The sequence below is a fragment of the Bufo bufo genome, chromosome 11 (genome assembly GCF_905171765.1).
Source record: "Bufo bufo chromosome 11, aBufBuf1.1, whole genome shotgun sequence".
NCBI classification, from domain to species: domain Eukaryota; kingdom Metazoa; phylum Chordata; class Amphibia; order Anura; family Bufonidae; genus Bufo; species Bufo bufo.
The window spans coordinates 101,966,224-101,991,157 of NC_053399.1; the positions used below are offsets into that span (position 1 = coordinate 101,966,224).

The 24,934-nt window shown below is 58.0% G+C and overlaps 2 protein-coding genes across 7 annotated transcripts in view; both read right to left on the bottom strand.

Moving 5' to 3' along the window:
• The window catches only part of PBXIP1 (PBX homeobox interacting protein 1), a 50,237-nt gene extending 44,698 nt beyond the window's left edge, over nucleotides 1–5,539 (bottom strand). The window contains exon 1 of one of the 3 annotated variants that reach the window (XM_040411873.1): nucleotides 5,424–5,539. The gene's annotated coding sequence lies outside the window, so the exon portion shown is untranslated. The remainder of the gene's footprint in view (nucleotides 1–5,423) is intronic. The other 2 variants (XM_040411872.1, XM_040411874.1) reach the window with 2 other exon arrangements.
• PYGO2 (pygopus family PHD finger 2) lies at nucleotides 1,892–24,698 on the bottom strand. Of its 4 annotated transcripts, XM_040411895.1 has the most exons (4): nucleotides 24,327–24,698; nucleotides 16,541–16,662; nucleotides 11,869–12,948; nucleotides 1,892–1,902 (listed from the first exon to the last, which is right to left on the bottom strand). In XM_040411895.1, exons 1-3 carry the CDS (start codon nucleotides 24,385–24,387, stop codon nucleotides 11,887–11,889), a joined length of 1,245 nt encoding a protein of 414 aa, XP_040267829.1. In that variant the 5' UTR covers nucleotides 24,388–24,698; the 3' UTR covers nucleotides 1,892–1,902; nucleotides 11,869–11,886. The 4 variants fall into 4 exon arrangements, with proteins under 4 accessions (XP_040267829.1, XP_040267828.1, XP_040267830.1 ...); XM_040411894.1 differs by lacking the exon at nucleotides 1,892–1,902 and having other exon boundaries at nucleotides 11,762–12,948; nucleotides 24,327–24,697; XM_040411896.1 differs by lacking the exon at nucleotides 1,892–1,902 and having other exon boundaries at nucleotides 11,762–12,948; nucleotides 16,613–16,662; nucleotides 24,327–24,693.
• Between the last annotated feature and the right edge of the window lie 236 nt (nucleotides 24,699–24,934).

The following is a 24,934-nucleotide window of genomic DNA, read 5'->3' on the forward strand; positions in this document are numbered from 1 at the left end:
ACACACAGTATACACACTATATACACACACAGTATACACACTATATACACTATACACACACACTATATACACACAGTATATACACAGTACACACACACTATATACACACAGTATACACACTATATACACACAGTATACACACTTTATACACACACAGTATACACACTATATACACACAGTATACACACTATATACACACAGTATACACACTATATACACACAGTATACACACTATATACACACACACACACACACTATATACACACACTATATACACACACAATATACACTATACACACAGTACACACACACACACAGTATACACACTATATACACACACTATATATACACTATACACACACAGTATATACACTATATACACACACTACACACTATATACACACAGTACACACTATATACACAGTACACACACACTATATACACAGTACACACACAGTATACACACTATATACACTATACACACACAGTACACACACTATATACACACACTATACACACACTATATACACACACTATACACACACTATATACACTATACACACAGTATATACACTATACACACAGTATATACACTATACACACAGTATATACACTATACACACACACAGTATATACACTATATACACACACTATATATACAGTACACACACTATATACACTATACACACACAGTATACACACTATATACACTATACACACTATACACACACAGTATACACACTATATACACACACAGTATACACACTATATACACACAGTATACACACTATATACACTATACATACACACTATATACACTATACACACACAGTATATACACAGTACACACATACTATATACACTATACACACACACAGTATACACACTATATACACTATACACACACAGTATACACACTATATACACACACAGTATACACACTATATACACACACACTATATACACTATACACACACAGTATACACACTATATACACACAGTATACACACACTATATACACTATACACACACACAGTATATACACTATATACACACACTATATACACTATATACACACAATATACACTATACACACACAATATACACTATACACACACTATACACACACTATATACACACAGTATACACACTATATACACTATACACACACTATATACACTATATACACACACTATATACACAGTACACACACAGTATACACACTATATACACACACAGTATACACTAGGGGTGCACCGAAATGAAAATTCTGGTCCGAAACCGAAACCGAAAATTCAGGATGCCCTTGACCGAAAACCGAAACCGAAACCTAAACGGCCTTTTTGCCCAAATACTTTTAAAATACTTTTTTTTTTAAATGATTTTATTAATAATTCTTTTTCATGAATGAAATTAATCTGTGGGTGGCGCTGTTATGGAGAGGGGGATCTGTGGGTGGCGCTGTTATGGAGAGGGGGATCTGTGGGTGGCGCTGTTATGGAGAGGGGGATCTGTGGGTGGCGCTGTTATGGAGAGGGGGATCTGTGGGTGGCGCAGTTATGGAGAGGGGGATCTGTGGGTGGCGCAGTTATGGAGAGGGGGATCTGTGGGTGGCTCTGTTATGGAGAGGGGGATCTGTGGGTGGCTCTGTTATGGAGAGGGGGATCTGTGGGTGGCTCTGTTATGGAGAGGGGGATCTGTGGGTGGCGCTGTTATGGAGAGGGGGATCTGTGCACTGTTATGGAAAGGGGATATGTGCACTGTTATGGGCATAACAGTGCACAGATCCCTTTCCCCATAACAGTGCACAGATCCCTTTCCCCATAACAGTGCACAGATCCCCCCTCCCCATAGCAGTGCCATAGACCGATCCCCCTACCCATAACAGCCCCGGCCCTGCTGCTCACAGCATCACTCACTGCATCTTTATTTTACCTTACAATCGTGACGCTCCAGTAACAACTCTGCAGGCAGAGCGGCGGCGTAACGTCACTTACTCACGTGACGCACCTGCTCCGCCCACTTTATGAATGAAGGAGGCGGAGCAGGCGCGTCACGTGAGTAAGTGACGTTACGCCGCCCTCCGCTCTGCCTGCAGAGTTGTTACTGGAGCGTCACGATTGTAAAGGTAAAATTAAGATGCAGTGACAAAGTAAACCGCCCGCCCGGCGCCCGCCCGCAGATGGTGGGTGACAAATCCCACACCCCATATTTTCGGCCGATATGTAACAATATCGGCCGAAGTGGATTAGCTGCATTTTCGGCCGATATTTTCGGCTGCCGGAATTTCGGTGCACCCCTAGTATACACACTATATACACTATACACTATATACACTATACACACACACTATATACACTATACACACACACACTATATACACACAGTATACACACACACACTATATACACTATACACACACAGTATATACACTATACACACACACAGTATATACACTATATACACACACTATATACACAGTACACACACAGTATACACACTATATACACACACAGTATACACACTATATACACACAGTATACACACTATATACACTATACACACACACACTATATACACTATACACACACACTATATACACTATATACACACACTATATACACACACACTATATACAGTATACACACACACACTATATACACACAGTATACACACACACTATATACACACAGTATACACACACACTATATACACTATACACACACAGTATATACACTATACACACACACAGTATATACACTATATACACACACTATATACACAGTACACACACAGTATACACACTATATACACACACAGTATACACACTATATACACACTATATACACACAGTATACACACACTATATACACTATATACACACACTATATACACAGTACACACACACTATATACACTATACACACACTATATACACACAGTATACACACTATACACACACTATATACACTATATACACAGTACACACACAGTATACACACTATATACACACACAGTATACACACTATACACTATATACACTATACACGCACACTATATACACTATACACACACACACAGTATATACACTATACACACACACAGTATATACACTATATACACACACTATATACACACACTATATACACAGTACACACACAGTATACACACTATATACACACACAGTATACACACTATATACACTATACACACACACTATATACACTATACACACACACTATATACACTATATACACACACTATATACACACACACTATATACAGTATACACACACACAGTATACACACACACTATATACACACAGTATACACACACACTATATACACTATACACACACAGTATATACACTATACACACACACAGTATATACACTATATACACACACTATATACACAGTACACACACAGTATACACACTATATACACACACAGTATACACACTATATACACACAGTATACACACACTATATACACTATACACACACACAGTATATACACTATATACACACACTATATACACAGTACACACACACTATATACACTATACACACACTATATACACACAGTATACACACTATACACACACTATATACACTATACACACACAGTATATACACTATATACACAGTACACACACAGTATACACACTATATACACACACAGTATACACACTATACACTATATACACTATACACGCACACTATATACACTATACACACACACAGTATATACACTATACACACACACAGTATATACACTATATACACACACTATATACACAGTACACACACACTATATACACTATACACACACAGTATACACACTATATACACACAGTATATACACTATACACACACTCTATACACACTATATACACACAGTATACACACTATATACACACAGTATATACACAGTACACACATACTATATACACTATACACACACAGTATACACACTATATACACACTATATACACACACAGTATACACACTATATACACACTATATACACACAGTATACACACACTATATACAGTATACACACACACAGTATATACACTATATACACACACTATATACACTATACACACACAATATACACTATACACACACTATACACACACTATATACACACTATACACACACTATATACACTATACACACACAGTATATACACTATATACACAGTACACACACAGTATACACACTATATACACACACAGTATACACACTATATACACACACAGTATACACACTATATACACTATACACTATATACGCACACTATATACAGTATACACACACACAGTATATACACTATACACACACACAGTATATACACTATACACACACACTATATACACAGTACACACACTATATACACAGTACACACACAGTATACACACTATATACACACACAGTATACACACTATATACACTATACACTATATACACACACACACACACAGTATATACACTATACACACACACAGTATATACACTATATACACACACTATATACACAGTACACACACACTATATACACTATACACACACACAGTATATACACTATATACACACACTATATACACAGTACACACACAGTATACACACTATATACACTATACACACACACTATATACACTATACACACACACAGTATATACACTATATACACACACTATATACACAGTACACACACACTATATACACTATACACACACAGTATATACACTATATACACACACTATATACACAGTACACACACAGTATACACACTATATACACTATACACACACACTATATACACTATACACACACACTATATACACTATACACACACACTATATACACTATACACACACACTATATACACTATACACACACACTATACACACACACACTATATACACACAGTATACACACACACTATATACACAGTACACACACAGTATATACACTATACACACACACAGTATATACACTATATACACAGTACACACACAGTATACACACTATATACACACACAGTATACACACTATATACATATTGCTGTGAGCCGCACACCGTCAGACAGACTCCATACAAGGTGCGGAGCCCACACTACACCAGCACATCCCACTGTGCTGCATCCTCCACTGTACTGATCACCATGATGGGAGTGGTAGTTCACACACTGTACTGAATGGCTGGGAGTACTTACTGTAAGAACTGAATGGCAGGTTAGGAGTTGTAGTTCCACAGTGCACTGCCCTGCTGGGAGTAGCGGTTCCCGCACTATACTGAAGGGCATGCTCGGAGTAGTGGTTCACACACACACGCACGCTATACTGACAAGCATTCTCCGAGTAGTAGGTGACCGGCTACACTGCAGTGTCTGCTGGGGGTAGTAGTCCTCCTCACCTCGGGCCGCCGTCCTCCGCACTTCTTTTCGGTTCCGTCACTTTCCTCAAACTTCTGAAGCAGCCAGCGACATGTCCCACGTGACCCCGCCCGACGAATCCGCGGCCGCCGGCCACAAGGGGGCGGTTCCTCCGCCCTAGCAACACCATTAACCCTGCGCCTGCCGGCAGCGAGGGACAGCGACAGGTGGGGGACAGCTGCTGCACGGGGGGGGGGCACACGCTGGGAGTCGTAGTCATGAGCCCTGTCTTAGGATTGGAGCTCCTGGGGTCAGGGATGATGGGAGTGATTACATCCAGTACATTGGGAGCTGTAGTCCTGGGTGACAGTGCGGCAGCAGCCCCCAGCCTCCATGAATAGGGGGCCCCGAGGTGGCGGAGGCGGCGGCAGCGGCATACCAAACAGCAGGCGGCTATTATACCCAGTCACTGACAGCAAGCAGCGGGCACACGCTGTGCTCCCAGTCACTGACAGCAAGCAGCGGGCACACGCTGTGCTCCCAGTCACTGACAGCAAGCAGCGGGCACACGTTGTGGTCTCAGTCACTGACAGCAAGCAGCGGGCACACGCTGTGCTCCCAGTCACTGACAGCAAGCAGCGGGCACACGCTGTGCTCCCAGTCACTGACAGCAAGCAGCGGGCACACGCTGTGGTCCAGTCACTGACAGCAAGCAGCGGGCACACGCTGTGCTCCAGTCACTGACAGCAAGCAGCGGGCACACGCTGTGCTCCCAGTCACTGACAGCAAGCAGCGGGCACACGCTGTGGTCTAGTCACTGACAGCAAGCAGCGGGCACACGCTGTGCTCCCAGTCACTGACAGCAAGCAGCGGGCACACGCTGTGCTCCCAGTCACTGACAGCAAGCAGCGGGCACACGCTGTAGTCCAGTCACTGACAGCAAGCAGCGGGCACACGCTGTAGTCCAGTCACTGACAGCAAGCAGCGGGCACACACTATGCTTCCAGTCACTGACAGCAAGCAGCGGGCACATACTGTGCTTCCAGTCACTGACAGCAAGCAGCGGGCACACGCTGTGCTCCCAGTCACTGACAGCAAGCAGTGGGCACACGCTGTGCTCCCAGTCACTGACAGCAAGCAGTGGGCACACGCTGTGCTCCCAGTCACTGACAACAAGCAGTGGGCACACGCTGTGGTCCAGTCACTGACAGCAAGCAGCGGGCACACGCTGTGGTCCAGTCACTGACAGCAAGCAGCGGGCACACGCTGTGGTCCAGTCACTGACAGCAAGCAGCGGGCACACACTGTGCTTCCAGTCACTGACAGCAAGCAGTGGGCACACGCTGTGCTCCCAGTCACTGACAACAAGCAGTGGGCACACGCTGAGCTCCCAGTCACTGACAGCAAGTAGCGGGCACACACTCTGGTCTCAGTCACTGACAGCAAGCAGTGGGCACACGCTGAGCTCCCAGTCACTGACAGCAAGCAGTGGGCACACGCTGAGCTCCCAGTCACTGACAGCAAGCAGCGGGCACACGTTGTGGTCTCAGTCACTGACAGCAAGCAGCGGGCACACGCTGTGCTCCCAGTCACTGACAGCAAGCAGCGGGCACACGCTGTGCTCCCAGTCACTGACAGCAAGCAGCGGGCACACGCTGTGCTCCAGTCACTGACAGCAAGCAGCGGGCACACGCTGTGCTCCCAGTCACTGACAGCAAGCAGCGGGCACACGCTGTGCTCCAGTCACTGACAGCAAGCAGCGGGCACACGCTGTGCTCCCAGTCACTGACAGCAAGCAGCGGGCACACGCTGTGCTCCCAGTCACTGACAGCAAGCAGCGGGCACACGCTGTAGTCCAGTCACTGACAGCAAGCAGCGGGCACACGCTGTAGTCCAGTCACTGACAGCAAGCAGCGGGCACACACTATGCTTCCAGTCACTGACAGCAAGCAGCGGGCACATACTGTGCTTCCAGTCACTGACAGCAAGCAGCGGGCACACGCTGTGCTCCCAGTCACTGACAGCAAGCAGTGGGCACACGCTGTGCTCCCAGTCACTGACAGCAAGCAGTGGGCACACGCTGTGCTCCCAGTCACTGACAACAAGCAGTGGGCACACGCTGTGCTCCCAGTCACTGACAGCAAGCAGCGGGCACACGCTGTGGTCCAGTCACTGACAGCAAGCAGCGGGCACACGCTGTGGTCCAGTCACTGACAGCAAGCAGCGGGCACACGCTGTGGTCCAGTCACTGACAGCAAGCAGCGGGCACACGCTGTGGTCCAGTCACTGACAGCAAGCAGCGGGCACACACTGTGCTTCCAGTCACTGACAGCAAGCAGTGGGCACACGCTGTGCTCCCAGTCACTGACAACAAGCAGTGGGCACACGCTGAGCTCCCAGTCACTGACAGCAAGCAGCGGGCACACACTCTGGTCTCAGTCACTGACAGCAAGCAGTGGGCACACGCTGAGCTCCCAGTCACTGACAGCAAGCAGTGGGCACATGCTGTGGTCTAGTCACTGACAGCAAGCAGCGGGCACACGCTGAGCTCCCAGTCACTGACAGCAAGCAGCAGGCACACGCTGTGCTCCCAGTCACTGACAGCAAGCAGCGGGCACACGCTGTGCTCCCAGTCACTGACAGCAAGCAGTGGGCACACGCTGAGCTCCCAGTCACTGACAGCAAGCAGCGGGCACACGCTGTGCTCCCAGTCACTGACGGCAAGCAGTGGGCACACGCTGTGGTCCAGTCACTGACAGCAAGCAGTTGGCACACGCTCTGGTCTCAGTCACTGACAGCAAGCAGCGGGCACACGCTGTGGTCCAGTCACTGACAGCAAGCAGCGGGCACACACTCTGGTCTCAGTCACTGACAGCAAGCAGCGGGCACACGCTGTGCTCCCAGTCACTGACAGCAAGCAGTGGGCACACGCTCTGGTCTCAGTCACTGACAGCAAGCAGCGGGCACACACTGTGCTTCCAGTCACTGACAGCAAGCAGCGGGCACACGCTCTGGTCTCAGTCACTGACAGCAAGCAGCGGGCACACGCTGTGCTCCCAGTCACTGACGGCAAGCAGTGGGCACACACTCTGGTCTCAGTCACTGACAGCAAGCAGTGGGCACACGCTGTGCTCCCAGTCACTGACGGCAAGCAGCGGACACACACTGTGCTCCCAGTCACTGACAGCAAGCAGCGGGCACACACTGTGCTCCCAGTCACTGACGGCAAGCAGCGAGCACACGCTGTAGTCCAGTCACTGACAGCAAGCAGCGGGCACACGCTGTAGTCCAGTCACTGACAGCAAGCAGCGGGCACACGCTGTAGTCCAGTCACTGACAGCAAGCAGCGGGCACACGCTGTAGTCCAGTCACTGACAGCAAGCAGCGGGCACACACTATGCTTCCAGTCACTGACAGCAAGCAGCGGGCACATACTGTGCTTCCAGTCACTGACAGCAAGCAGCGGGCACACGCTGTGCTCCCAGTCACTGACAGCAAGCAGTGGGCACACGCTGTGCTCCCAGTCACTGACAGCAAGCAGCGGGCACACGCTGTGGTCCAGTCACTGACAGCAAGCAGCGGGCACACACTGTGCTTCCAGTCACTGACAGCAAGCAGCGGGCACACACTCTGGTCTCAGTCTCCTCCCCCCATCCACAACATATTGATAATGTTCAGTGTCCGCGGCTTCTATTAACCCCCTGATGGTGACTGGTCCTGTCTGCAGCTGTACAGGGGACTCCTCCTCCAGCGCGTCACCATCCAGTCTGAACAGCAGAGGGCGCCACACTACTGTGCATGTGCCAGAGGGCGCCCTACTGTGCAGGTACACGGCGCATGTGCCAGAGGGCGCCCTACTGTGCAGGTACACGCTGCATGTGCCAGAGGGCGCCCTACTGTGCAGGTACACTGTGCATGTGCCAGAGGGTGCCCTACTACTGTGCAGGTACACTGTGCATGTGCCAGAGGGCGCCCTACTGTGCAGGTACACGGTGCATGTGACAGAGAGCGCCCTACTACTGTGCAGGTACACTGTGCATGTGCCAGAGAGCGCCCTACTACTGTGCAGGTACACTGTGCATGTGCCAGAGGGCGCCCTACTGTGCAGGTACACGCTGCATGTGCCAGAGAGCGCCCTACTACTGTGCAGGTACACTGTGCATGTGCCAGAGAGCGCCCTACTGTGCAGGTACACTGTGCATGTGCCAGAGAGCGCCCTACTGTGCAGGTACACGGTGCATGTGCCAGAGAGCGCTCTACTGTGCAGGTACACTGTGCATGTGCCAGAGAGCGCCCTACTGTGCAGGTACACTGTGCATGTGCCAGAGGGCGCCCTACTGTGCAGGTACACGGTGCATGTGCCAGAGAGCGCCCTACTGTGCAGGTACACGGTGCATGTGCCAGAGAGCGCCCTACTATGCATGTGCCAGAGAGCGCCCTACTGTGCAGGTACACTGTGCATGTGCCAGAGAGCGCCCTACTGCACAGGTACACTGTGCATGTGCCAGAGAGCGCCCTAGTGTGCATGTACACTGTGCATGTGCCAGAGAGCGCCACACTGTGCATGTGCCAGAGAGTGCCCTAGTGTGCATGTGCCAGAGGGCACCCTACTGCGCAGGTACACTGTGCATGTGCCAGAGGGCGCCATACTACTGTGCAGGTACACGGTGCATGTGCCAGAGGGCGCCACACTACTGTGCAGGTACACGGTGCATGTGCCAGAGAGCGCCACACTACTGTGCATGTGCCAGAGAGCGCCCTACTACTGTGCAGGTACACGGCGCATGTGCCAGAGGGCGCCCTACTACTGTGCAGGTACACGGTGCATGTGCCAGAGAGCGCCCTAGTGTGCATGTACACTGTGCATGTGCCAGAGAGCGCCACACTGTGCATGTGCCAGAGAGTGCCCTAGTGTGCATGTGCCAGAGGGCGCCATACTGTGCAGGTGCTCCAGAGGGCGCCATACTGTGCATGTGCCAGAGGGCGCCACACTGTGCAGGTACACGGTGCATGTGCCAGAGAGCGCCCAACTGTGCATGTGCCAGAGAGCGCCCTACTACTGTGCAGGTACACGGTGCATGTGCCAGAGGGCGCCACACTACTGTGCAGGTACACGGTGCATGTGCCAGAGGGCGCCACACTACTGTGCAGGTACACGGTGCATGTGCCAGAGAGCGCCCTACTACTGTGCAGGTACACGGCGCATGTGCCAGAGGGCGCCCTACTACTGTGCAGGTACACGGTGCATGTGCCAGAGAGCGCCCTACTGTGCAGGTACACGGTGCATGTGCCAGAGGGCGCCACACTGTGCAGGTACACGGTGCATGTGCCAGAGAGCGCCCTACTGTGCATGTGCCAGAGAGCGCCCTACTGCACAGGTACACTGTGCATGTGCCAGAGGGCGCCATACTGTGCATGTGCCAGAGAGCGCCCTACTGCACAGGTACACGGTGCATTCTCCGGGGAGCGCCCTACTGTGCAGGTACACGGTGCATGTGCCAGAGGGCGCCATACTGTGCATGTGCCAGAGAGCGCCCTACTGCACAGGTACACTGTGCATGTGCCAGAGGGCGCCATACTGTGCATGTGCCAGAGAGCGCCCTACTGCACAGGTACACGGTGCATTCTCCGGGGAGCGCCCTACTGTGCAGATAATAGAGCCCCCTATTCTTCTCCAGTTTGTGGAGAGGAATGGGCGTTTTTCTACAGTGGGGCCCACGACAATTGCAGGATGCACATGGACCCCGAAACAGATTCAATCATGTGCAGGAGGCCTAAATGTGAGCCCTACTGTGCAGGTACACAGTGCATGTGCTTCAGAGGGCGCCATACTGTATATATACACGAAAAATGTGCCGGGGGGCGCCATACTGTGCAGGTGCTCCAGAGGGCGCCATACTGTGCCGATACACGGTGCAGGTGCTCCAGAGGGCGCCATACTGTGCAGGTGCTCCAGAGGGCGCCATACTGTGCAGGTGCTCCAGAGGGCGCCATACTGTGCAGGTACACGTGCACTGGGGGGGGTTACCAGACGGTGCCTCGTACTCTTCCCTGGACGGAGTGACACAAAGCTCCCGTTTGCGGTCAGTATAAATAGCTTTAATGGTGGGTGACAGCCGCTCCCTCTGACAACACTTCCTGAACCCTGGCATCTAGCAGAGACAAGAGGGCCACGACCACGCACGGCTCCTGACACGTCAGCCTAGGAAGTGTGTGTAATGCATCTACTCCGCGGCCTTCATGACGGGTCGCTCCTCTGTTATTCCTCCTAGGAACGACATACCAGGGACGGTGCAGGAGTAATAGAGGAGCGAGGTAACATCCAGCCCAGAACGGTCATCAGGAGGGTGCGGGGCCCCGTAAAGGACCCGAGAACACGGATGAGGACAGCGGGGGGCGGATTTATTAAGTGCATACAATATGAGAAGCGGCACAGCGCGGGCCCCACGTGTCTTCTGGTTACATTGAGGTAGGAGGACAGGACACAGAGCGGCCCCTGCAGTCTCAGCCGTCGCTGGCGGCCACCAGCTGGCCCATGGGCTCGCGGATGTACACAGACTGGATGTCCTTGGTCTTCAGGCAGTAGTCGCAGGCCCAGACGGCGGAGGCCTCCCGGGTCAGCAGGCTGTAGGCGCTCTCCGTCATCCCGGTGCACTCCCGGTGAAACCACTTCTGGCAGGAGGCCTCGCACAAGATGGCGTCCTGGTCATCGTTCACCTCGTTGCGGCAGGCTCCGCAGGGGTAGACCAGGCCCGGGGGCGGCTGGTGGCCGGAGCCGCCGGTGGGTTTGCTCGGAGGCGGGATGTTGTTGACTTCAGGGGGGCTGCTGTTCCCCCGGGGGGCGCTGTTTGGAGTGAAGTTTTGGGGGTTGCCGTTGATGGCGGACGGGGAGCCGGCGTGCTGCTCCTGGCTGAAGGTGTTGCTGGGGGGGTTTAAGTTCTTGCTGTGCTCCTCCACCCCCCCGGACGGGAAGGTCTGGTCGGTGCCCGCAAAGGGGCTGCTGTTCGGGGGGAGGCTGGGTCTCTGCATGGACGCCTGCCCAAAGGGGTGGCCAGGAGAACCAAAGCGCTGAGCGAACGGAGGACCTCCGGGGGAGTTCATTACAGGGGCCGGACCCATCTCCCCCCGAGGTGGCTGCCCCATCGTGGGTGACATCATGGGGCCAAACCCTCCCACCGGCCCCTGCATCATCTGCCCGGCGGGGGGGCTGAAGCTCTGGCCCATGCCTTGATTGAACGGCTGGTTGGAAAAGTTCATATTTCCCGGCTGAACGTAATTCGGATTCTGCGGCATTCCAAATCCGGGGCCCATCTGGTTGGGAGGGAAGGGTGGGGGCTGACGTCTCATAGGCTGCGAGCCCCCAGGATAGCCGGGTGGCACCTGGTGCGGCATGCCCCCCTGCACGCGGAAGCCTCCAAACGGCACAGGATTGTTCATGAAGGGAGAGGCGGCAGCATTGACCTTCGGGGCCCCAAAGTCATCTTCAAAGGGATTGGATGCCACCAGGTGGTCCACCATCGGAGTAGGTGGAGGGGCGAACTCCGAGAGGTGGGAGTAAGAGGGACCCTGGAGAAGAGAAGAAAACACCCTGAACGGCTGGAGAAGAGAGCGACACCTCGAGAGGACGCCGCGCGTAACAACACCCAGAAGAAGACCTCCCCCGCTCATCTGAGCAAGAGAGCGCCACCTGCAGGACGCCGCGCGTAACAACACCCAGAAGAAGACCTCCCCCGCTCATCTGAGCAAGAGAGCGCCACCTGCAGGACGCCGCGCGTAACAACACCCAGAAGAAGACCTCCCCCGCTCATCTGAGCAAGAGAGCGCCACCTGCAGGACGCCGCGCGTAACAACGCCCAGAAGAAGACCTCCCCCGCTCATCTGAGCAAGAGAGCGCCACCTGCAGGACGCCGCGCGTAACAACACCCAGAAGAAGACCTCCCCCGCTCATCTGAGCAAGAGAGCGCCACCTGCAGGACGCCGCGCGTAACAACACCCAGAAGAAGACCTTCCCCCGCTCATCTGAGCAAGAGAGCGCCACCTGCAGGACGCCGCGCGTAACAACGCCCAGAAGACCTCCCCCGCTCATCTGAGCAAGAGAGCGCCACCTGCAGGACGCCGCGCGTAACAACGCCCAGAAGAAGACCTCCCCCGCTCATCTGAGCAAGAGAGCGCCACCTGCAGGACGCCGCGCGTAACAACGCCCAGAAGAAGACCTCCCCCGCTCATCTGAGCAAGAGAGCGCCACCTGCAGGACGCCGCGTGTAACAACGCCCAGAAGAAGACCTCCCCCGCTCATCTGAGCAAGAGAGCGCCACCTGCAGGACGCCGCGCGTAACAACACCCAGAAGAAGACCTCCCCCGCTCATCTGAGCAAGAGAGCGCCACCTGCAGGACGCCGCGTGTAACAACGCCCAGAAGAAGACCTCCCCCGCTCATCTGAGCAAGAGAGCGCCACCTGCAGGACGCCGCGCGTAACAACACCCAGAAGAAGACCTCCCCCGCTCATCTGAGCAAGAGAGCGCCACCTGCAGGACGCCGCGCGTAACAACGCCCAGAAGAAGACCTCCCCCGCTCATCTGAGCAAGAGAGCGCCACCTGCAGGACGCCGCGCGTAACAACGCCCAGAAGAAGACCTCCCCCGCTCATCTGAGCAAGAGAGCGCCACCTGCAGGACGCCGCGCGTAACAACGCCCAGAAGAAGACCTCCCCCGCTGATCTGAGCAAGAGAGCGCCACCTGCAGGACGCCGCGCGTAACAACGCCCAGAAGAAGACCTCCCCCGCTGATCTGAGCAAGAGAGCGCCACCTGCAGGACGCCACGCGTAACAACGCCCAGAAGAAGACCTCCCCCGCTCATCTGAGCAAGAGAGCGCCACCTGCAGGACGCCGCGCGTAACAACGCCCAGAAGAAGACCTCCCCCGCTCATCTGAGCAAGAGAGCGCCACCTGCAGGACGCCACGTGTAACAACGCCCAGAAGAAGACCTCCCCCGCTCATCTGAGCAAGGACGACATCTGTCATATTACCCCCTCCGGTATCATGTAATATCCTCATCTCCTCCTGTATCACACACCATGTAATATCCTCATCTCCTCCGGTATCACACACACCATGTAATATCCTCATCTCCTCCTGTATCACACACCATGTAATATCCTCATCTCCTCCTGTATCACACACCATGTAATATCCTCATCTCCTCCTGTATCACACACCATGTAATATCCTCATCTCCTCCTGTATCACACACACCATGTAATATCCTCATCTCCTGCTGTATCACACACACCATGTAATATCCTCATCTCCTCCTGTATCACACACCATGTAATATCCTCATCTCCTCCTGTATCACACACCATGTAATATCCTCATCTCCTCCGGTATCACACACACCATGTAATATCCTCATCTCCTCCGGTATCACACACACCATGTAATATCCTCATCTCCTCCTGTATCACACACCATGTAATATCCTCATCTCCTCCTGTATCACACACACCATGTAATATCCTCATCTCCTCCTGTATCACACACACCATGTAATATCCTCATCTCCTAATGTATCACACACACCATGTAATATCCTCATCTCCTCTGGTATCACACACACCATGTAATATCCTCATCTCCTCCTGTATCACACACACCATGTAATATCCTCATCTCCTCCTGTATCACACACACCATGTAATATCCTCATCTCTTCCTGTATCACACACACCATGTAATATCCTCATCTCCTCCTGTATCACACACCATGTAATATCCTCATCTCCTCCTGTATCACACACACCATGTAATATCCTCATCTCCTCCTGTATCACACACACCATGTAATATCCTCATCTCCTAATGTATCACACACACCATGTAATATCCTCATCTCCTCTGGTATCACACACACCATGTAATATCCTCATCTCCTCCTGTATCACACACACCATGTAATATCCTCATCTCCTCCTGTATCACACACACCATGTAATATCCTCATCTCCTCCTGTATCACACACACCATGTAATATCCTCATCTCCTCCAGTATCACACACACCATGTAATATCCTCATCTCCTCCTGTATCACACACACCATGTAATATCCTCATCTCCTGCTGTATCACACACCATGTAATATCCTCATCTCCTCCTGTATCACACACACCATGTAATATCCTCATCTCCTCCTGTATCACACACCATGTAATATCCTCATCTCCTCCGGTATCACACACCATGTAATATCCTCATCTCCTCCTGTATCACACACACCATGTAATATCCTCATCTCCTCCGGTATCACACACACCATGTAATATCCTCATCTCCTCCGGTATCACACACCATGTAATATCCTCATCTCCTCCGGTATCACACACCATGTAATATCCTCATCTCCTCCTGTATCACACACACCATGTAATATCCTCATCTCCTCCTGTATCACACACACCATGTAATATCCTCATCTCCTCCTGTATCACACACACCATGTAATATCCTCATCTCCTCCGGTATCACACACACCATGTAATATCCTCATCTCCTGCTGTATCACACACCATGTAATATCCTCATCTCCTCCTGTATCACACACACCATGTAATATCCTCATCTCCTCCGGTATCACACACCATGTAATATCCTCATCTCCTAATGTATCACACACACCATGTAATATCCTCATCTCCTCCGGTATCACACACACCATGTAATATCCTCATCTCCTGCTGTATCACACACCATGTAATATCCTCATCTCCTCCTGTATCACACACCATGTAATATCCTCATCTCCTCCGGTATCACACACACCATGTAATATCCTCATCTCCTCCGGTATCACACACCATGTAATATCCTCATCTCCTAATGTATCACACACACCATGTAATATCCTCATCTCCTCCGGTATCACACACACCATGTAATATCCTCATCTCCTCCTGTATCACACACACCATGTAATATCCTCATCTCCTCCGGTATCACACACAGTCTGATGCTGAGTAGATTACAGAAGGATATGGCGGTTAGAACACGTGATGAGTGTAGAGCGGTGGCGGGCGGATGCCTGTGCACCAAGGACCTGGGGGAAGTTCAGTACTAAGAGACAGACGGACGAGCCTACAGACAGGAGACAGAGGAGGTCCCAACCTTTGGAAACTGACCATTCACTGGTCCCTTTACTTTGCGCTGTGTTTCTTCCCAACCCCCCGTCCTCCATACCTGAGTGTTTGACTTGCGGCGTTTCTTCTCTGGGCTCTTCATTTGCATGCCTGGAAAACAGGAGAGCGTCACCACGTGAGGAACACCCCCCACAAATAACTCGCGTTCTCCCCCCTCCTCTCCTCGGCCCCCCCCCCCCTCCCCCTCCTCCTCGGTCTCCCCCCCCTCCTCCTCCTCTCCTCGGCCCCCCCCCCCCCCTCCTCTCTTCGGTCCCCCCCCCCCTCCTCCTCGATCTCCCCCTCCACCCCCTTCTCTCCTCGGTTCCCCCCCCCTCCTCCTCCTCTCCTCGGTCCCCCCCCCCTCCTCTCCTCGGTCCCCCCCCCCCCTCCTCTGTCCTCCTCCTCCTCCTCTCCTCGGTCTCCCCCTCCACCTCCTCCTCTCCTCGGTCTCCTCCTCCACCTCCTCCTCTCCTCGGTCTCCCCCTCCACCTCCTCCTCTCCTCGGTCTCCCCCTCCACCTCCTCCTCTCCTCGGTCTCCCCCTCCACCTCCTCCTCTCCTCGGTCTCCCCCTCCACCTCCTCCTCTCCTCGGTCTCCCCCTCCACCTCCTCGGTCTCCCCCTCCACCTCCTCCTCTCCTCGGTCTCCCCCTCCACCTCCTCCTCTCCTCGGTCTCCCCCCCTCCTCCTCCTCTCCTCGGTCTCCCCCTCCACCTCCTCCTCTCCTCGGTCTCCCCCTCCACCTCCTCCTCTCCTCGGTCTCCCCCTCCACCTCCTCCTCGGTCTCCCCCTCCTCTCCTCGGTCTCCCCCCCCCCCTCCTCTCCTCGGTCTCCCCCCCCCCCCCCTCCTCTCCTCGGTCTCCCCCCCCCCCCCTCCTCTCCTCGGTCTCCCCCTCCACCTCCTCCTCGGTCTCCCCCTCCACCTCGGTCTCCCCCCACCCACCCTCCTCCTCCCCTCATTCTCCTCCCCCCCTCGGTCTCCCCCCATCCTCCTCCTCTCGGTCTCCCCCCATCCTCCTCCTCGGTCTCCCCCTCCTCCTCTCCTCGGTCTCCCCCCCCTCCTCTCCTCGGTCTCCCCCCATCCTCTCCTCCCCTCCTCGGTCTCCCCCCATCCTCCTCCTCTCCTCATCCTCCTCCCCTCGGTCCCCCCCTCCACCTCGGTCTCCCCCTCCACCTCCTCCTCTCCTCGGTCTCCCCCCCTCCTCCTCCTCTCCTCGGTCTCCCCCCCCTCCTCCTCCTCCTCCCCTCGGTCTCCCCCCATTCTCCTCCCCCCCTCGGTCTCCCCCCATTCTCCTCCCCCCCTCGGTCTCCCCCCATCCTCCTCCTCCCCTCGGTCTCCCCCCATCCTCCTCCTCTCGGTCTCCCCCCATCCTCCTCCTCTCCTCCTCCTCAGTCTCCCCCTCCTCCTCTCCTCGGTCTCCCCCCCTCCTTTCCTCGGTCTCCCCCCATCCTCTCCTCCCCTCCTCGGTCTCCCCCCATCCTCCTCCTCTCCTCATCCTCCTCCCCTCGGTCTCCCCCTCCACCTCGGTCTCCCCCTCCACCTCCTCTTCTCCTCTCCTCGGTCTCCCCCCCTCCTCCTCTCGGTCTCCCCCCATCCTCCTCCTCGGTCTCCCCCTCCTCCTCTCCTCGGTCTCCCCCCCCTCCTCGGTCTCCCCCCATCCTCCTCCTCTCCTCATCCTCCTCCCCTCGGTCTCCCCCTCCACCTCGGTCTCCCCCTCTACCTCCTCCTCTCCTCGGTCTCCCCTCCTCCTCCTCCCCCCCTCGGTCTCCCCCCATTCTCCTCCCCCTCTCGGTCTCCCCCCATTCTCCTCCCCCTCTCGGTCTCCCCCCATTCTCCTCCCCCTCTCGGTCTCCCCCCATTCTCCTCCCCCTCTCGGTCTCCCCCCATCCTCCTCCTCTCGGTCTCCCCCCATCCTCCTCCTCTCCTCGGTCTCCCCCTCCTCCTCTCCTCGGTCTCCCCCTCCTCCTCTCCTCGGTCTCCCCCCCCTCCTCTCCTCGGTCTCCCCCCATGCTCTCCTCCTCGGTCTCCCCCCATCCTCCTCCTCTCCTCATCCTCCTCCCCTCGGTCTCCCCCTCCACCTCGGTCTCCCCCTCCCCCTCCTCCTCCTCCTCCTCCCCCCCTCGGTCTACCCCCCTCCTCCTCCTCCTCCCCCCCTCGGTCTCCCCCCCTCCTCCCCCTCCCCCCCTCGGTCTCCCCCCCTCCTTCTCCTCCCCCCCTCGGTCTCCCCCCCATTCTCCTCCCCCCCTCGGTCTCCCCCCATCCTCCTCCTCCTCCCCTCGGTCTCCCCCCATCCTCCTCCTCCTCCCCTCGGTCTCCCCCCATCCTCCCCCCCTCGGTCTCCCCCCCATTCTCCTCCCCCCCTCGGTCTCCCCCCCATCCTCCTCCTCCTCCTCCCCTCATCCTCCCCCCCTCGGTCTCCCCCCCATTCTCCTCCCCCCCTCGGTCTCCCCCCATCCTCCTCCTCCTCCTCCCCTCGGTCTCCCCCCATCCTCCCCTCTGTCTCCCCCCATCCTCCTCCTCTCCTCCCCCCCTCCTCGGTCTCCCCCCCCCCTCCTTCTCCTCTCCTCGGTCTCCCCCCATCCTCTCCTCCCCCCCCCCCCCCTCCTTCTCGGTCTCCCCCCCCTCCTCGGTCTCCCCCCCCCCTCCTTCTCCTCTCCTCGGTCTCCCCCCATCCTCCTCCTCTCCTCGGTCTCCCCCCATCCTCCTCCTCCCCTCGGTCTCCCCCCATCCCCCCCCCACCCCCCCCCCCCCCCCCTCCCCCCCGCCCCCCCCCCCCCCCCCCCCCCCGCCCCCCTCTCCCCCCCCCCCCCCCCCCCCCCCTCCCCCCGCCCCCCCCCCCCCCCCCCCCCCTCCCCCCCCCCCCCTCCCCCCCCCCGGCCCCCCCCCCCCCCCCCCTCCCCCCCCCCCCCCTCCCCCCCCGCCCCCTCCCCCCCCCCCCCCCTCCCCCCCTCCCCCCCCCCCGCCCCCCCCTCCCCCCCCCCCCCCGCCCCCCCCCCCCCCCCGCCCCCCCCCCCCCCTCCCCCCCCCGCCCCCCCCCCCTCCCCCCCCCCCCCCCCCCCCCCCCCCCCCCCCCCCCTCCCCCCCCCTCCCCCCCCCCCCCCCCCCCCCCCTCCCCCCCTCCCCCCCCCCTCCCCCCCCCCCCCTCCCCCCCCCCTCCCCCCCCCCCCCCCCCCCCCTCCTCCCCCCCTCCTCCTCCTCCTCTCCTCGGTCTCCCCCCCCTCCTCCTCCTCCTCTCCTCGGTCCCCCCCCCCCTCCTCCTCCTCCTCTCCTCGGTCTCCCCCCCCCTCCTCCTCCTCCTCTCCTCGGTCTCCCCCCCCTCCTCCTCCTCCTCTCCTCGGTCTCCCCCCCCCTCCTCCTCCTCCTCTCCTCGGTCTCCCCCCCCTCCTCCTCCTCCTCTCCTCGGTCTCCCCCTCCTCCTCCTCCTCTCCTCGGTCTCCCCCCCCTCCTCCTCTCCTCGGTCTCCCCCCCCTCCTCCTCCTCCTCTCCTCGGTCTCCCCCCCCTCCTCCTCCTCCTCTCCTCGGTCTCCCCCCCCCTCCTCCTCCTCCTCCTCGGTCTCCCCCCCCTCCTCCTCCTCCTCTCCTCGGTCTCCCCCCCCTCCTCCTCCTCCTCTCCTCGGTCTCCCCCCCCTCCTCCTCCTCCTCTCCTCGGTCTCCCCCCCCTCCTCCTCCTCCTCTCCTCGGTCTCCCCCCCCTCCTCCTCCTCTCCTCGGTCGCCCCCCCCTCCCCCAACTCCTCCTCCCCTCCTCCTCCCCCTCCTCCTCCTCCCCTCGGTCTCCCCCCCCCTCCTCCTCGGTCTCCACCCCCTCCTCCTCCCCTCGGTCTCCCCCCCCTCCTCCTCGGTCTCCACCCCCTCCTCCTCCCCTCGGTCTCCTCCCCTCCTCCTCCTCCCCTCCTCCTCCTCCTCCCCTCGGTCTCCCCCCATCCTCCTCCTCTCCTCCCCTCGGTCTCCCCCCATCCTCCTCCTCTCCTCCCCTCGGTCTCCCCCAATCCTCCTCCTCTCCTCCCCTCGGTCTCCCCCCATCCTCCTCCTCGGTCTCCCCCCATCCTCCTCCTCTCCTCCCCTCCTCCTCCTCCTCCCCTCGGTCTCCCCCCCCTCCTCCTCGGTCTCCACCCCCTCCTCGGTCTCCCCCCATCCTCCTCCTCTCCTCCCCTCGGTCTCCCCCCATCCTCCTCCTCTCCTCCCCTCGGTCTCCCCCCATCCTCCTCCTCTCGGTCTCCCCCCATCCTCCTCCTCTCCTCCCCTCGGTCTCCCCCCATCCTCCTCCTCTCCTCCCCTCGGTCTCCCCCAATCCTCCTCCTCTCGGTCTCCCCCCATCCTCCTCCTCTCCTCCTCCGTCTCCCCCCATCCTCCTCCTCTCCTCCCCTCATCCTCCTCCTCTCCTCGGTCCCACCCACCTCCTCGGTCCCCCCCCCCACCTCCTCGGTCTCCCCCCCCCACCTCCTCGGTCTCCCCCTTTTCTCCCAGGTCTCCCCCCAGTTCTCCCCCTTTTCTCCCAGGTCTCCCCCCAGTTCTCCCCCTTTTCTCCCAGGTCTCCCCCCAGTTCTCCCCCTTTTCTCCCAGGTCTCCCCCCAGTTCTCCCCCTTTTCTCCCAGGTCTCCCCCCCCTTCTCCCAGGTCTCCCCCCCCTTCTCCCCCTAGGTCTCCCCCCCCTTCTCCCCTAGGTCTCCCCCCCCCCAGGTCTCTCCCCCTAGGTCTCCCCCCCTCCTCTCCGGCCCCCACCCCATCTCCCCCTCCGTCTCTCACCCTTCTCCCCGGTCTCCCCCCACCCTTCTCTTCCCCGGTCCCCCCCCTCCTGTCCCCCCCCCCCCCTTCTCCCCGGTCTCCCCCCTCCTTCCCCCTCTTCTCCCCGGTCTCCCCCCCCCCCTTCTCCCCGGTCTTCCCCCCCCCCTTCTCCCCGGTCTTCCCCCCCCCCCTTCTCGCCGGTCTTCCCCCCCCCCTTCTCCCCGGTCTTCCCCCCCCCCCTTCTCCCCGGTCTTCCCCCCCCCCCCTTCTCCCCGGTCTCCCCCCCCTCTCTCCACGGTCTCACCCGCCCCTCTTCTCTTCCCCCCCCTCCTTCTCCCCGGTGTCCCCCCTCCTCTCCCCAGTCTCACCCCTCCTCTCCCCGGTCTCCCCCCTTCTCCCTGGTCTCCCCCTCCTCTCCCTGGTCTCCCCCTCCTCTCCCTGGTGTCCCTCCCTTCTCCCCGGTCTCACCGGCTTTGGCTCTGCGGCCCGGCAGTGTGAGGCCTTCCAGCTTGTCCTGGTCTCCCCCGGTTCCCCCTCTTCTCCCCGGTTTCCCCCCGGTTTCCCCCCTCTTCTCCCCGGTTTCCCCCTCCTCTCCCCGGTCTCCCCCTCCTCTCCCCGGTGTCCCTCCCTTCTCCCCGGTCTCCCCCCCCGGTCTCACCGGCTTTGGCTCTGCGGCCCGGCAGTGTGAGGCCTTCCAGCTTGTCCTGGTCTCCCCCGGTTCCCCCCCTTTCTCCCCGGTTTCCCCCCCCCGGTCTCACCGGCTTTGGCTCTGCGGCCCAGCAGTGTGAGGCCTTCCAGCTTGTCCTGGTCTCCCCCGGTTCCCCCGTGAGGCCTTCCAGCTTGTCCCGGTCTCCCCCGGTTCCCCCCCCCTTCTCCCGGGTCTCCCCCCCGGTCTCACCGGCTTTGGGGCCCGGCAGTGTGAGGCCTTCCAGCTTGTCCCGGTCCCCCCCTCCTCTCCCCCGGTCTCACCGGCTTTGGCTCTGCGGCCCGGCAGTGTGAGGCCTTCTAGCTTGTCCCGGTTTCCCCCTCCTTCCCTCTTCTCCCCTGGTTTCCCCCCTCTTCTCCCCGGTCTCCCCCCCGGTCTCACCGGCTTTGGCTCTGCGGCCCGGCAGTGTGAGGCCTTCTAGCTTGTCCCGGTCTCCCCCGGTTCCCCCCCTTTCTCCCCGGTTTCCCCCTCCTTCCCTCTTCTCCCCGAGTTCCCCCCTTTCTCCCCGGTTTCCCCCTTCTCCCCGGTTTCCCCCTCCTTCCCTCTTCTCCCCCAGTTCCCCCCCTTCTCCCCGGTTTCCCCCTCCTTCCCCCTTCTCCCCGGTTTCCCCCCTCTTCTCCCCGGTCTCACCGGCTTTGGCTCTGCGGCCCGGCAGTGTGAGGCCTTCCAGCTTGTTCCGGTCTTTCCCCCTCTTCTCCCCCGGTTCCCCCCCCTTTCTCCCCGGTTTCCCCCTCCTTCCCTCTTCTCCCCCGGTTCCCCCCCTTCTCCCCGGTTTCCCCCTTCTCCCCGGTTCCCCCCCCCTTTCTCCCAGGTTTCCCCCTCCTTCCCTCTTCTCCCCCGGTTCCCCCCCTTCTCCCCGGTTTCCCCCTCCTTCCCTCTTCTCCCCCGGTTCCCCCCCTTCTCCCCGGTTCCCCCCCCTTTCTCCCCGGTTTCCCCCTCCTTCCCTCTTCTCCCCCGGTTCCCCCCTCCTTCCCCCTTCTCCCCGGTTCCCCCCCCCCCCTTTCTCCCAGGTTTCCCCCTCCTTCCCTCTTCTCCCCCGGTTCCCCCCCTTTCTCCCCGGTTCCCCCCTCCTTCCCTCTTCTCCCCCGGTTCCCCCCCTTCTCCCCGGTTTCCCCCTCCTTCCCTCTTCTCCCCCGGTTCCCCCCCTTCTCCCCGGTGTCCCCCCACCACTCCTCTCCCCGGTGTCTCCCCACCACTCCTCTCCCCGGTGTCCCCCCCCCCCCCCGTCTCCCCTCCCTTCTCCCCGGCTTTGGCTCTGCGGCCCGGCAGTGTGAGGCCTTCTAGCTTGTCCCGGTCTCCCCCGGTTCCCCCCCCTTCTCCCCGGTTTCCCCCTCCTTCCCGGTCTCCCCCTTCTCCCCGGTTTCCCCCTCCTTCCCGGTCTCCCCCTTCTTCCCTCTTCTCCCCCGGTTCCCCCCCTTCTCCCCGGTTTCCCCCTCCTTCCCTCTTCTCCCCCGGTTCCCCCCCTTCTCCCCGGTTTCCCCCTTCTCCCCCCCGGTCTCACCGGCTTTGGCTCTGCGGCCCGGCAGTGTGAGGCCTTCCAGCTTGTTCCGGTCTCCCCCCCTCTTCTCCCCCGGTTCCCCCCCCTTCTCCCCGGTGTCCCTCCCTTCTCCCCGGTCTCACCGGCTTTGGCTTTGCGGCCCGGCAGTGTGAGGCCTTCTAGCTTGTCCCGGTCTCCCCGGTTCCCCCCCCCCTTCTCCCCGGTTTCCCCCTCCTTCCCTCTTCTCCCCCGGTTCCCCCCCTTCTCCCCGGTTTCCCCCTCCTTCCCGGTCTCCCCCCCGGTCTCACCGGCTTTGGCTCTGCGGCCCGGCAGTGTGAGGCCTTCTAGCTTGTCCCGGTCTCCCCGGTTCCCCCCCCCCCTTCTCCCCGGTTTCCCCCCTCCTTCCCTCTTCTCCCCCGGTTCCCCCCCTTCTCCCCGGTTTCCCCCTCCTTCCCGGTCTCCCCCCCGGTCTCACCGGCTTTGGCTCTGCGGCCCGGCAGTGTGAGGCCTTCTAGCTTGTCCCGGTCCCCCCCCCCCCCTTCTCCCCGGTTTCCCCCTCCTTCCCTCTTCTCCCCCGGTTCCCCCCCTTTCTCCCAGGTTCACCCCCTTTCTCCCCGGTCTCCCCCCCGGTCTCACCGGCTTTGGCTCTGCGGCCCGGCAGTGTGAGGCCTTCTAGCTTGTCCCGGTCTCCCCGGTTCCCCCCCCCCCCCCTTCTCCCCGGTTTCCCCCTCCTTCCCCCTTCTCCCCGGTTTCCCCCTCCTTCCCCCTTCTCCCCGGTTTCCCCCCTCCTTCCCTCTTCTCCCCCGGTTCCCCCCCTTCTCCCCGGTTTCCCCCTCCTCCCCGGTTCCCCCCCTCTTCTCCCCGGTCTCACCGGCTTTGGCTCTGCGGCCCGGCAGTGTGAGGCCTTCCAGCTTGTCCTGGTCGGCGGCCATCAGACAGAGAAGCGAGCGGCTCACAGGCCGGGCATCTCCCCCCGCCTCGCCCGATCTGCAGCCTCAGGCCCGGGGATGTGGCGGCCTGCCCCTCGGTAGCCGGCCCGGTGACGGACTCCACAGACGGTCTGCACGGACCTCTCACCCGCACAAAAACCGGAAGCGCCGAAAGCGCGCCGGAAGCTGGTCAGGCAGTACTACTAACATAACCGGGGGGGGGGACTGAGACCGGAGAGCTCAGCACGGGCCCCGTCATCTCCTCTGCCGCCTTCCAGCCGTTACATCTACCGAGGCGCGCGGCCCCGACCTGTCCTCTGAATAACGAATGAAACCGTGCACTCCCCCCTGTCTGAATGAATGGTTCAGGCCCTGCTGCTACCAGCCTAGGTGCTGGACTGGTCTAAAACAATAACTGGAGGGGTGCCCAGGCGCCGTCAACACTGGGCTGTCTGAGGAGGAACCAGCTCTGCCCTAGAAGAGTGTGTTCACACAGACACTATCGTTCTGCTGCGGTTTTCATGTGGACCTGCTCTAGGCTTAACCCCAT